Source organism: Octopus bimaculoides, chromosome 16 (genome assembly GCF_046866305.1).
Source record: "Octopus bimaculoides isolate indiv1 chromosome 16, ASM4686630v1, whole genome shotgun sequence".
NCBI lineage: Eukaryota > Metazoa > Mollusca > Cephalopoda > Octopoda > Octopodidae > Octopus > Octopus bimaculoides.
This window is the reverse complement of record NC_142943.1, coordinates 46032467-46046692: the sequence shown is the minus strand read 5'-3', so window position 1 is coordinate 46046692 and position 14226 is coordinate 46032467. Positions and strand designations below refer to the sequence as shown.

General features: G+C 34.5%; 1 protein-coding gene across 1 annotated transcript in view; it reads left to right on the top strand.

The window, feature by feature from the left end:
- Positions 1 to 14226, top strand: part of LOC106872485 (ras GTPase-activating protein 1) — a 48995-nt gene that overhangs the window by 1086 nt on the left and 33683 nt on the right. Inside the window, exons 2-3 of the mRNA XM_089364623.1 lie at positions 13610 to 13759; positions 13868 to 14003. Coding sequence (XP_089220749.1) covers positions 13610 to 13759; positions 13868 to 14003 — 286 coding nt within the window. The remainder of the gene's footprint in view (positions 1 to 13609; positions 13760 to 13867; positions 14004 to 14226) is intronic.

The following is a 14226-nucleotide window of genomic DNA, read 5'->3' as shown; positions in this document are numbered from 1 at the left end:
ATTAACTCTTTGTGTTATCCGAATGTTCATCTTCACACATCACATGTGTATTTCTCCGCTCGGTTAATCGTTGTGAAGTTGAATGAATCGGTTCAGCTTGTTGAATAATAGTCGTCCTCAACTTGCAGCCAAGTTGTTGGCCATGTTGCGATTATTTCCCCTACATGTCCACCACTCGCTACTTCCTGTTCTTAACTTTTCATTAAGAGAACAGAGAAGAAGAAGAACTGTTGTATTGCAGGGGCGGGTCACGAGGGATGTCACTCTCTCCCATTTTCTGGCAAACAATCATTCATGTTTCGTTGAAACAATAAAATATTTCGATCCCTTACTTAACAGTTTCTTTTAAATTGTTGTTTACTTTTAACTTGTAATATCTGGATCGTGTTAATCAGCTGTGAAAATCGCTTTCTTCAGCTTTTCTTTTAATGCTTATTTGATGCTGTAGCGATACTGAGTTCCCATGTGACAAAATTAAAGCAATGTAAATAAATTGCTAATATTAGTTTTTAATGTACATGAAAGTATTTCCATTATCAAAGTTTTATTTTTCCTCCATCAATGGTTAGTTCCAAACTATTAATAGAAGACAGGATCTTGTTTTATTTTCTCTTGTTGTTGATGGCTAGGCTTTGAAACAATTTTGGGGTTTTTCACCCACCCCCTCCCCTCAACTTGGTTCTGATCGATCAGATATATAACGAAAGGCATTCTAGCCATGACCATCTCATCATTTCTTTCCAGGATTTGTATACTCCGGGCTATATTCAATGTACCCATTTTCTGAAAGGATAGTATATGATACGTGGGAAATTTAGTTTCTGTATTTGGCAGATCGAACGACCCTGTACAGACTTCCTTGTGTTTGGTTTTGCGCATTTCATACAACTTCTATTTTATGTTTTGGTCATCTTATACATTGAGCTTTTTCATTTTAGCGTTGTTCAATAATATTTAATTCCTTTCGATTCGACTAAACTCTTAATTAATTAAAGTTATACTCGTCACAAGCGCTTGGTTAGGTTTAGATTATTTACTTAAGTGAATTATAAATGAGCACTTGTATGTAAACAATTAAAAACGGTTAAATTAGTGTTTATTATTATTATATATCATACAATTACTTGTAATGTTTCGTAGGAGAATTCCCAGAACCTTCTCACTGATAATAATAATAATAATAATAATAATAATAGGGCAGTCTTGATGGACAATATTCCTTTGGGTGATAAAGAATTTTTATCTTATATTTTAAATGAAATCGATGTATGAATTGTACCTTCATTACTCAACCACATTTCATTCAGTGTTAAGGAATTTACTGATTTTCAAATATAGTAAATTTTTTTTCTTTTTGAGTAATATGGAGTAATACTACGTGTAATTGACCATAATTCACTTCTTTCTTTCTTTTTCCCCCCATAAGTTCTGACAATAAAGAAATATTGGGTATTCTTGCAAAATAGAGCCTGTGCACGCATAGTTATTAAAAATGTAGGAACATTTCTCATTTTTCTTTTTTAACGGAATCCTATAAATACAAAATGTTCATACGATTTGTAAGCAGAGGTCATTCAAATGCTTTTGTTTTCAATAAATCGTGAAGGCAGGCGATATAGTGTTACGTTATATAAGTTTAGTTTTAAACCACCAAGGTGATTGATTAGAGATTAACTGATTTCATTCTTAGTAGCGTTTAAAACAACTTTTTACACTGTCTTTCACTTTCATGCAAGAAATACAAATCTTTTTTTCTGTAACGGTAACAACCAGTTCTGTGTGGATTGATATGAGAGCTTCAGAATCCCTAAGGATATTCTACGCATTTTAAAAAATAATGTAATCTTTTCTTTACAAATTTTTAATAATAGAAAACTTCATGGTACATTTATTCAACAACAATAGCAAAAGACAGCCTATCCCAACTATATTTTATAATGAAGCTTGCTTTTTTATTTTATTTGGTAGACATACATACGCGCACACACACACACACCCGTGTGCGCATAGTACGTGTTATATATAAGTATTTATGTGTGTCTTTGTATTTATTAGTACAGGTATATTTGTATCTATATATGTTGTATATCTTTGTGCGTGTGTATATCAGCATCATCGTCGTCGTCGCTTAATGCCCGTATTCCATGTTGGCATGGGTTGGCTAGGTTCAACAACATCCAACTGATCAGACGACTGTGATGTCAAATTGGACGAGGTTTCTATGACTGGATGTCCTCTCTAACATCAACCGCTCTACTGTTTGCATGAATATGTATAGGCTCTGAAACTTGTTACAAGTGATTTAAAGTATGAAAATGTATTTCTTAAGGCTTAGTTAGAAGAGACAGTCTCTGGTCTTTGCAGGTCTTTAGATTCTGTTGAAATCGATAGGGTTAGGGTTCAATGTGGTGTTGAAGTAAAGGAGATGGCGGGGCATTACCTGGTTCAGAAGGGCAGAATCTGTTGTAATGGATCTCAGTCAGTTTCATGATGACTATTCATTTACTCAATCATAATCTGCTCATGTAAGTGATTGGGTATTCCACAGACACATGTACCCTAAGAATCCGCATGATACAGTGCGTTTGACAAGGCTGCATTTTTAAGTTACTGTGCAAGCCATCTCATGAGCTTCCACATAGTTTCTATAGTTACCTAATTTCACTCAAGTTTTGGTTTGACCCGAAACTAATAAAAGACTCTTGTCCAACATGTCCACATGGTGGAATCAAATCAGAGACCTGCAAAGCAAACTTCTTAACCATTTATCCAGAGTGGCTGAGTAAGGAGAAAGTGTGTCTGGAGATCAGAGAGAGAATTTTTGTCAATTTTTTTCTGGCTACAAAAAAGGAAAGCTTAGTGTTTGAGATACAGTTTCTGCTATGTTCTGAATGAAATGACTGGAGGTTGTGAGGCCTAGCAACTTTGGTGGGGTTTTAATTGTGAATTGTCCAATACTAGAGAAAGGAAGGCAAACAATCATCTCTGTGATATGTGTAGTGACTGTGTCTTTGTGCTTGTTGAAAAAGACACCAAGGCCTGTTGAGGAATGCTTACGAAGGGTCTATTCCTTGAAGCAGAACAGCTTTGAAGTGAGTTGTTGTGGTTGCTTGTGGGTAATACGTATGTCTCGATGGTTAAATGAAGCGTGATATCTCAGCTGCTTAGTTATGTGTGTTGTTGTTGTTGTTAATGGTGGCAGCTTGATATTTGTATTCAGAGTAGGATGAGATCTGTCTGAAAAGTTCCCGCCCAAAATATGAGAGATAGATGAAATCCATAGATGGCCAACTTAGCTGTGAGATTCTTGTCTTCGACCACCTATCACATGTTCCTGGTGTGGTAAATGTCTCAAAGTACATATTGTTGTTTGTGTATGCGTTGACATTGTTTCAAGTGAAAAAGGCAATTAACTGTTTCTTTTGTCATGTCTTGTTAGAACAGTTAAAAAACTAAGAAATTCATATCCAAGTTTCCGTGGCTTGCTTCTTAAAGTGTTTTTCTGTATAACAATGAAATGATTAAAAACTATGAGCATGCATACAACCTCAAGTACTTTTGCCATTATGTTGGACAGAATAATGAATCTTAAATGATGAATGGTAAGTTGCCAATGGATATTGTTTATGAAGTGCTTTTGTCTATCACACCACACTATTGTGACTGACCAGCAGAGGTAAGAGCTCTCTGAACTTTGCCCAGGCTATTCTTATTCTAGCAGCTACACTTTCAGCGCATCCTTCCCTGCTACTGACTTGGTTATCTAGGTAACAGAAGCTCTCAACTACTTCTAGTTTTTCTCCCTGGAATGTGGCGGAAGTTGTTCTCTGCACATTTTTAGTGTTTATTGCTCCTGAGCATCTGCCACATACAAAAACTATCTTCCTAGTTCGCCTTCCTTTGATATTGCTGCACCTCTTATGTGTCCATAGCTTACACTGGGTACATCATATAGTTTCTACCTACACCTTTTCTACAGATTGAGCAGGGCCATCTACCTGAAGGGATTTGTGATTTGTCTGCCTAAGGTACCTAAGAGTCCAGAGGATGAAGTAGAAAACCAAAATAGATTTGGTGGAAGTGATAAGATTAGGCCTCCGAATGTTGATCCCTACAAATGTGAGGAAAGAGAATACAGAAAGACATAGACCTTACTTCATGGGGGATCAACCAATACCAACAAGGAAAGGCAGATATTTAAACAATGGTGATAATGTAATCATGTGTCTGTGAGGAAGGTGAAGGTCATAACATATGGGTGAAGGTCATAATAACAAAATTTATGATTATATATGACAATTGAAAAACTTAATTTTATTAGGATTTTCATTAGTTTTCAATCAACATATTTTTTCTGTCTCGACTTCATGTTGACACTGTGATCAATAACACTTTTATCAGTCTACATGTCTCCTTAGTGTGAAACTGTTCAAAAGAATTGGTGCTTAGCATCACTTTCACGGATTCCAGTGTTTAATAGATAAATCTATCTCTGTGTAGGATGCTATTCTGATGTTATTAATCTGTGAAAAGTGGGTGTCTATTCCTATTGAATTAAGGTATGAAGAATTAGATGTACTATCCAAATAACATAACAGGAGATTTTATGTGGAGTTGAACTAAAAACTGATGAACTTAGAGACATTGTGTAATATGTTCAAATTAGGTGAAAATTAATTTGTTCTTCAATAGAAAATATACATCAAGATTATTCCAATGTTGAGACTAACATCATTTAGATATTTATAAAAAGACAAAAAACAAAACAAGCATAAGAATCATAAAACTTGAACCAACTTCAGAGTTGGTGATAGGTTTTAATTTTGTGGTATTAAGCAGACATTTTAAAGATGTATTCCAAAATAGATCATTATTCTATCAAAGATAATATTCTCAGATGATCTGGTTGCTATTACTGACAGCTCAGTGAATTGCAGTTATGTAGACTATCTTTGACCAAATACAGTGTCTAAAGTAGATTTGAACTCAAAATCGTTGAGCTACTAGTCCGATATCTAATCAATTTGACTATCAAATTCTACAATATAAGGATGTGGTTATTTCAGATAAAAAAGAAAAAAAATTGAATTTTATAAAAAATATTATGGACCTGTAATTTTTGGTTATGAGTGAATTTTGAGTCAACACTGCTTTGAGACTCATTGGTGTATGATGGAATTAAACTGATCAGTTGTAATGGCTGAATGGATAATGTTTGATTCTTTTTATAGATTAATCAGTGGAAGAAGATCCGAGTTCATGATAGGCAAGACCTTTCAGAACTGATAAGATTGCAGCCAATACACAAACTGAGCATCTGCAGGAAGTTTTGCTAAAAAAAATCCAAGAAGCAGGTAGTAGTCTTAAAGCAGGCAGTTTAGTAGGCTTAGCTTATTGGATTATCCATTATTAGTGCAGTGCTCTGTTTGGAGTGAGGTACTAAACTTCTGTTGCCCTACTTAATCTTATGATAAAGTAGGTAAGAACAGAGATGGGAACTGTCTAGCATATCAAGGAAACATCGATGAATGTGTTGATATTTTAATCCTCTGAGATGCAAACACATAAAGAAGGGTTGAATTGTTAAAATAATAGTTAAGTTAATGTTAACATGTTAAATGCTAGGAAGAGTAAGCAGCTAATCGGAGACATGACAAGAAGAAAGAAAATTATATTAGTCAACCTGGACTAATATCAGAGGAAGGATTGCGTTTAAGATTATTTTGAAAATGTTATGATAATGATCACATTGTTCATTATCTACGAAATTTGTTAATTTTGGTAATACAGAGATACCATAGTATCTCTGTATTATTACAAAATTAAAATGAATTTAATTGATATTGAATATTGCAGCACAGTATCAAAGCTGTGTAATTACAAAAGAAATAAAAACAGAAACTGAAGTTTTGTTTTCATAAAGATAATCAATTCTATCTCTTCTGCTATAATATTATTTTAGTTATTTTAACAAGTAGATGAGACAACTCTATAATGTGTTTCTGTGTAATTATGACCTAATCATTAAAACATTGAGTTAATTGGACTTGCTGAAGTAGTAATGAAAGACTCACTAAGTAAATGTATTATATTGTACATTGGCTGGTGTATGCACATGAAATGATAATATACAGAATATTATTCAGAGGCACCATCCATGTGAAAAATGCAATAGCTGTGTTAACATAATGTAGGGAGCATGAAAAGAAGCTAACTAGAAATAACTTTGTGGTAGGGAAAAGATTAAATGCTTTAGCATATTGTTAGTCTTGTGGTCTCGATTCATAGTTATATCGTCATATATTATTGGCATTACTTTATTGATACTGAGATGTACTTGCATGGCAAGTGTTTTGATCTGAGATTGTCTGCTGAAACTCAAGTGATTACAGTATGGAAGACACAAGTCAACCACTCACAAACACTCGAACATTGTCAATTTTGCTTAAACATTTATTTGTAATATGGTGAAAATTTTGATACCATATTATAAATGTTTAAGTGAAGTGAAAACTCTTTGTGTGTTTCTGACTGGTTAACTTATGTCTTCGTTGCTGTAATCACTTTATTGATTACTATAGGAATAAAATATAAAGTTCAACTTAAAAAGATTTAAATTTGGAAATATGAGTCTCTCAACTTCACATAAAGCATCTAGTGTGGAATGCCCACATTCTATGCCAATTACACTTCCCCCAAAGGAACATTACTGTGGTTAACAATGTTTAAAATGAGATTTGTTGTTGGTCAGTAATAATAAAACATTTCAGATTAAGAATATCTTTTATAAGGACTGAGGAAAAGCTTTGCCACAGATTTTGATCCTCTAATGCCGAAATTACACATGTAGAACATCTTGAGGTCAGCCTTCACCATTTCATTTTCCATTTTTCTGGGTCTCCCTCTTTCACAGGTTCCTTCCATGTTTAACTGTTGGTAGTTCTTTATACCACTGTCCTCATCCATTGGCATCATATGACCATACCAGTGCAATCTTCTCTCCTGCACACCAAATATAACACTTGTTATGCCTAATTTTCTCTCTCAATGCATTTACATTTTGTCATACATGAACACTGATGTCTCATAGCCATTGGAGCTTGCTAGCTTTCTAGTCTTTGCATGTCCTCTGCATCTACAGCCCAAGTTTTACTACACGTAGCATTACTGTTTGTACACAGGCATCCAACAATCTGCCTTTTCCTTTGAGAGAGAAGCTTTTGTTACCCTCAGAGGTAATAATTCTCTGAACTTCCTCTGACCAGTTCTTATTCTAGAAACTATACTTTCAGAGCATCCTCCTCCACTGCTAATATGGTCACCTAGGCTTTCTAGAACATCTACTTCCTCTGTGCTGCTCATAGTGTTTATTGGACCTACGTATCTGCCACAAACAAAGTCAACATTTTCTGTTCAACCTTCCTGTGATTCCATGGCGCCTTCTATGTGTCCATAATTTGCATTGAGTACACTGTATGGAATATCTACCAGCACCTTTTCATATCACAAGCAGTGAAGGACCTTAATAACACCCTAAAACTGCAACAAGACCTGAATGCAATATACTGATGAAAATAACATGCAGTTCAATGCTGGGAAGTTTGAAGAACTCTATTGTCAGCCCACAAACAGATTCAACTGGAATACATAGGACCAGTGCAATCCTGGGGCCAGATTTTGATGTGTGACCTGGGAATCCACATGATTAATAACACTGTTCCTGCCAGTGCCCCCTAACTGGCTCCGATGCTGGTGGCATGTAAAAAGCACCCACTACACTCTCGGAGTGGTTGGAGTTAGGAAGGTCATCCAGCTGTAGAAACTCTGCCAGATCAGATTGGGGCCTGATGCAGCTTTCTGGCTCGCCAATCCTCAGTCAAAACGTCCAACCCATGCAAGCATGGAAAGCGGACGTTAAACAACGATGATGATGATATATAGTAGAGGAAAAGGACGTAAAAGAACCAAGGCAAGACAAGTATCTCAAGTCATTTATAATAATATAATTAGGGTAAGGTTGATTTAAAGTCTTACAGCTGTTTCTGGGATATCAAGGCTCGTCCTACTTTGGTTTTTGTCCTTTTTCCTCTAACATATACCTGCTAACACAGAAGCCTAATACAGATCCCTAGCTCCAGCTTCAGCTGTGAACTTGGAACCTAACGGATGACCAATTATAACACTTACTCAGCGTACCTATTCATTTAGATCACCAGTGAACTAAACCCCTCATATCCTATATATGTATATATATATATATATATATATATATATATATATATATATATATATATATATAATATATATATGTGTGTGTGTGTGTATATTTATATTGTGCTTATGTCAGAAGAATTTAGAAACTTAGAGAGGTATGAAATAAATCGTTTTTAACAGTGGAATTCCAAGTAGATAAAACTATAACAAACAGCAAAGTTGAATTGGGTTAAAAAAAGTACTTTAGATGGAAAAGTTGAAGTTTTGCCCATGGGACTCAAACCCACACCTTGTGTGAACATGACTGATGTTCCTCCATTATACCAAGCAATCCTTTGAATTTCTTTATCTAAAATGAATATAGAGATGTCCAGCCAACTTTATTAATTAAGAATTAATTTACTTGTAACATTTTAAATGTAAATAATGTAAATTCTTGTGAGAAAATAACAACAAACGCATTAGTGGGCTTGTTGGTCTAATATTGTCTCCCATCCACTTCTCTTCATCCTGGTCCTTGAGGCCATCACAAAGTACTTTAGAACTAGTGTCCTTTGTTTGGTGATTTCATGGTCAATATCAAGATTGTTAATATCACTAGGGAAATGGTCTTGTTTATGTGAGAGTGGAAAATGCAAAAATTCTGTATTGTGTTATCTTTTCAAACAGTAGCTTCATAAAAGAGACAGCAAAGTCTCTGTTAGACTGACAGGAAATCAAAATATGAAGTAGCTGGAAACACTAGAATAGCTAACAACAGCACGAGCAGTCTTGAACAAGTATTTATATAAATGGGCTAAAAGACCATGTGGGTAGAAAAAAAAAGAAGTGACATGTTATCTCTCTTGGCAATAGAGAGAAGTTTTCTCTTTGCATGCAAGGTCGATGTTGAATCTGGTTGTGTGTAGGATTAACAATTGTAAATAAGTTGTTATGAGATTCATTGGATGTGAGAATTGGTTGATTAGAAAGAGTTGAGAAACTATTGATGTAAGCAGGGAATTTGTTTTTTGGCAATGTTCTTACTACAGAATTGTTTGGCCCAAAGTTGGAGCTATGGGTCAAAGTATCCTAGGTGAGGTGATTCTGTCACTGTAGATCTAGAGTGAAGGTGTATGGCTCAGTGGTTTGGGTATTTTGCTCTCAATCATGAGTTCAATTTTCTTGGTGACAAATCGTGTCCTTGAGCAAGACACTTTATTTTTCTGATGCTCTAGTCCACTTGGCTGGCAAAAGTGAATAGTACCTGTATTTCAAAAAACCTTAACCCTTGTCACATTCAGTTTCATGCTGAATCTCCCTAAGAACTACATTAAGGGTTACGTGTGTCTGTAGAGTGCTCAGCCATTTGCACATTAATTTCACGAGCAGGTTCTTCTGTTGATTGGGTCAAATGGAACACTTGACATCCATAACTGACAGAATGTCAGTACATATATCTAGAACAGTGGTTTCCAACATTTTTGCTACTAAAAGCATTTTTTAAAAAAATATAAATTAGTTCCCTTACAGACTTTCCTAGGTTTTCAAAGGTGTCTCTTCAACAAATTTTGAATTAAGCTCTCTGACCCTTGTTACTAGCTCTATGGACCCTCCCCCCAACCCTGAGGGTCTACAGATCTCAGACTGCAATGTGTCTCTCCTTTTTTGAGATAATATGGTAGTTTTGAGGAAATTTGGCTATTATTTCTTGCAGGTCGAGTGACCGACCACACAGGAACTACTTTGTTCTTGTGCTGGGTGAATGTACCCATTGTCAAAGGCAGACTGTGAATGAAAATATTTAAAAGGTTGGCCCTCTCAGATATGATGCCTGTTTGTGTGTGTGTGTGTGTGTGTATTAAGAGACATGGCAAAATCCCATGCAGTACACTGCACTCTTCAGCTTGTGGTACCTTGAAGGGCAAATGTAAAAAGAAAGTAATGTTGGTTGGGAAACCTCATCGTTCAACTGGTGAGGAATTTCTGACTCACCCTTCTTCAATTTTATATTCAACACTCACAGTGCTCTGTGTGTATGTCTATGTGTATGTCTATGTGTGTATGTCTATGTGTATGTCTATGTGTGTGCCTGTGTGTTTATATGCTTATGTGTATGTGTATGTGTTTGTGTATGATGGGTTACGATGGAGTTCTCAACTTCTGACAGGGTCTTTGTCCAGATCTGAGCACACCACTTTCTTTCAGAGAGACGAGAATCAACCGCAGTACTTGACTGGCATTTTATTCTTTGACTCCCCAAATAAACAAAAGGCAAAGTTGTTCTTGGCAGGGTTTGAACTTGGAGTGTAGGGGACCAGAACAAATGTTGCAAAGTATTCTAATTAATACTTTAACTACTCTGTTCATTGACCACCTGATGCATGTGTGTGTGTGAGAATGAGAGAGAGAGAGAGAGAGAAATGGGGAGCATGACAATTTTGTTTTCTATTGCTTGCTATCAATATATATTCTTTGTCTGTCTGTCTATGTCTCTCTCTCTCCCTCATTCACTGCATTCTGTAAAGTGGTTGGCATTAGGAAGGGCTTCCCAGCAGTAGAAACCACGTGAAAACAGCCAATGCGAACCTGCTGTAGCTTTGTGGCTTGCCAGCTCTTGTCAAACTGTCCAACCCATGCCAGCATGGAAAACAGATGTTATATAATGATGATGATGATGATGATGATGATGATGATGATGAGGGTTGATATGGAAAGTCTTGAATTCCTTGAATATTTGATGACATTGTAAGGATCAAGATAATAATTGATAGTTTTACAATTAATAATTATTTTTCCTCAACTAAGAATTTACTAAAGTTTTTCCTTTTCTTTGAATAATTTCTGTGCCTAATAATTTATGTATATTTTTTTGGTCAAGAACCTATCTGTAATGTGTTGACAATCATTTCATTTGAATTGGTTCCTAATTTTTAAGCTGATCATGGTTGGGTAATTAAGATAGTTTGGTTTAAAAAAAACAAAAAAAAACACATACTTGTTCCAACACTTCATCTAAATACCATGGTTCCATGGTGAAATGAGTGTAAGCTGCTTAAGAAGTGATGATGTTTGTGTGAATAGAATGAAAACGTTTCCTTCAAAACTGCTGTTCTATATTTATATGAAGTGTAATGAGGAAATTACTCTCAGTATTAGTCGTATAATTCCAGATATGTAAACAGAAGCATGTACTGTCTGACGGTAAGGGTTGCGGGAGATATGTCTATTGAGGACAGATGAAGGAATTAGAGTGTGCTTGATGAGTTAGTACAAAGACATATTATGTTAAACAATACACAATTTGGTTTTGTATCAGTATGTGAGACCACTAGTGTCATATTCCTTGATTTCAAGACATACAAACTATTGCACTTTATCTTTTTGCTCATCTAGACAATATATTTGAGTCACATGCTATAAACTGGCAGGCAAAGAAGAGGTTCTGTGTAAGAGAATTTCTCATAAAAGAAATTAGTGAGAAATTTGATCAGTTATGGCTTAAGGATAAACACAGTGGAGAATAATGTTTTAGTTGTTGCTCTTGATAAAAAATTAAAAATAAACACTTATTTAATATTATATAAACTGAATAGTAAGTGCACCAGTTGAAGTTGCATATCATCAGTGTTGCTGGATGTTTAATTTAATAGACCAGCAAACAGTACATGCAATCTATGGATGGATGTTTGTATGTGTGTATGCATGTATGTATGTGTGTATGCATGTATGTATGTATGTGTGTTTGTATGTATGTGTGTATGTATGTATGTATACATATGTATGTGTGTGTGTGTGTGTGTGTGTGTGTGTATGTATGTATGTATACATACATACGTATGTACACACTGACACACATTTTTCAAAAGAGCTATTAGATAAATTACCTAAACGGCCTAATTAGTGCTTGGTGATTTACATGGTGACTCAAAATTTGAAATTGATATTGTTAAAAATTAGTGTCAAGAATTTCTGAACATACTGTGTATGATGATGATGATGATGATATTTTCTCTAACTATGAAATATTATTATTATTATTGATACTCTGGTGGTTTTTAAATTCCTAACGACTGCTGCCACCGAGCAATCTTATGATCAAACTTGTTTCAGTTGTGTTCATCTTGCCATTTTGTTTACCAGAAGTAAATTGTTTAATATATCCTTCCTTTTTATAGAATAGTAGGGAGTGCCCTGATGCAAATTTGGCTGCTATTAAGAACAGCTAGAGCAACCATATGAAGACCCATAATTCCTTAAGCATCGGCATGAAATTCCTTATGCAATATGGTCAGGCAGTTAAAAATTAGATTTGATTTGAGTTTGCTTATTTCAATAGAAATAGGTCAGCACAAATTTTAACTCTTTATCTTTATTTCTTGAAAATGTGTATAAAAATATCATTTTTTTCATATCAGCATTTTGTAATGTATGTAAGGTCAAATAGAGATATAGAGAAAATTTAAAGTCACATTTTAATGAGTGATGATGGGAACATCAAAGAAAATGGTTCTAAGAGCATCCCAAGTTATTAATGTTTAAATAAGATATTGTAGTTTTTATTAATTATTTTCTAATGAGTATAACTTGGGATTATAACAGAAGGGTTAAATCAATTAATTAGGATTTAGTTAAAAAATTGTGTGAATGAGGCAGTTGACATCACTAGCTTGCTGTCTTGTTCACATTCAGGCATACAAAAATAACTTTGTTTTTAGCTCACAAAGTTAAATTGAAGTTAAAAGGAAGGCTTAGAGAAGAATTAACAGACGTTATTGTTAGAAATGTAGCACAAGCATATTCAAAGAAGTTAGTCTTTAGCAATGCAACACTGCTAATAATAATAATAATAATAATAATAATAATAATAATAATAATAAAATATTTATCTAAGGAAGCTAAAATTGACTCATTTCTTCAGAGAGAAACCGTTAGAATAAGTGATGCATATAGAAATTGCTCAAATAATTTATTAAAACTGACAAATTATTACCCTTTGTTTATTCTGTTTTCAACAAAGAATATTGAAGCGATAGAATTTGTTTGAAAAGTTTGGATATTAAGAACTGAAATAAGTTCTGCTAAAAGTGTGCTTCAAGTGAAAGTCGAGAGACCTGAATGTAACAAAATTTCCTCAAGCCTCTTCTACAACTATGCTAACATATTTAATATAAGGTTGAAAGAAATAGGATGCTGAATTCGGTTTTTGTGAAAAATGTCATAAATGTTATCTCTTACTTTTAGTTAGAATTTCATTCTGTTGATATTAATTCTAAAAGGGGAAAAAAACTCCCCAAAACTTACAGTTTAACTATATTTGTAGGTTGTTGAAGATATTTATTATATCTTCAACAACCTACAACTTGAAATGTTGTAATGAAGTATATTATTATTGGTGATTTTTCTAATTATTTAGATGGTACCATGGCTCTTTGGATCGTCGAACTGCAGAGGAAAGGTTGCGGAAAGCTGGATTGGTTGGATCTTATTTGGTACGGGAGAGCCAAAGTAAACCAGGATCTTATGTCTTATCATATTTTGGCAAAACTGGATTAAACCATTTCCGGTAAGATTGAAACTATTTTTGTATTGAAACAAGAGAATTGTATTTTATTTGTTTCTCATTCCTGTTTTTTTTTTGTATTTATTTGTAATTATTTGTGTTTTCTTTTAGGATCTCATACTTATGTGGTGACTATTATATTGGTGGCCGTCAGTTTGACAGTTTATCTCTGCTTATAGGCTATTATACTAGGTGTTCATATTTGTTGAAAGGGGAACAGCTGCAGGAACCAGTAGCACCACCAGAGGCAAGTTTTTTTTTCTTTTTGATAAAAATTGATTTTGTATCTAGAAATCTCAAGTAAAATATTTAGGTAGCTGATTGCCTGAAAGCATTTAGCTTTTTACTGCAAGACTTTACGTTTATCTATTATTATCACCATTTGTACCAATTCAGGGAACTTTCTTCATACACTATACACACCTTCAGGCTATCTGTCAACCACATGTAAATACGAAGGAAATATATAA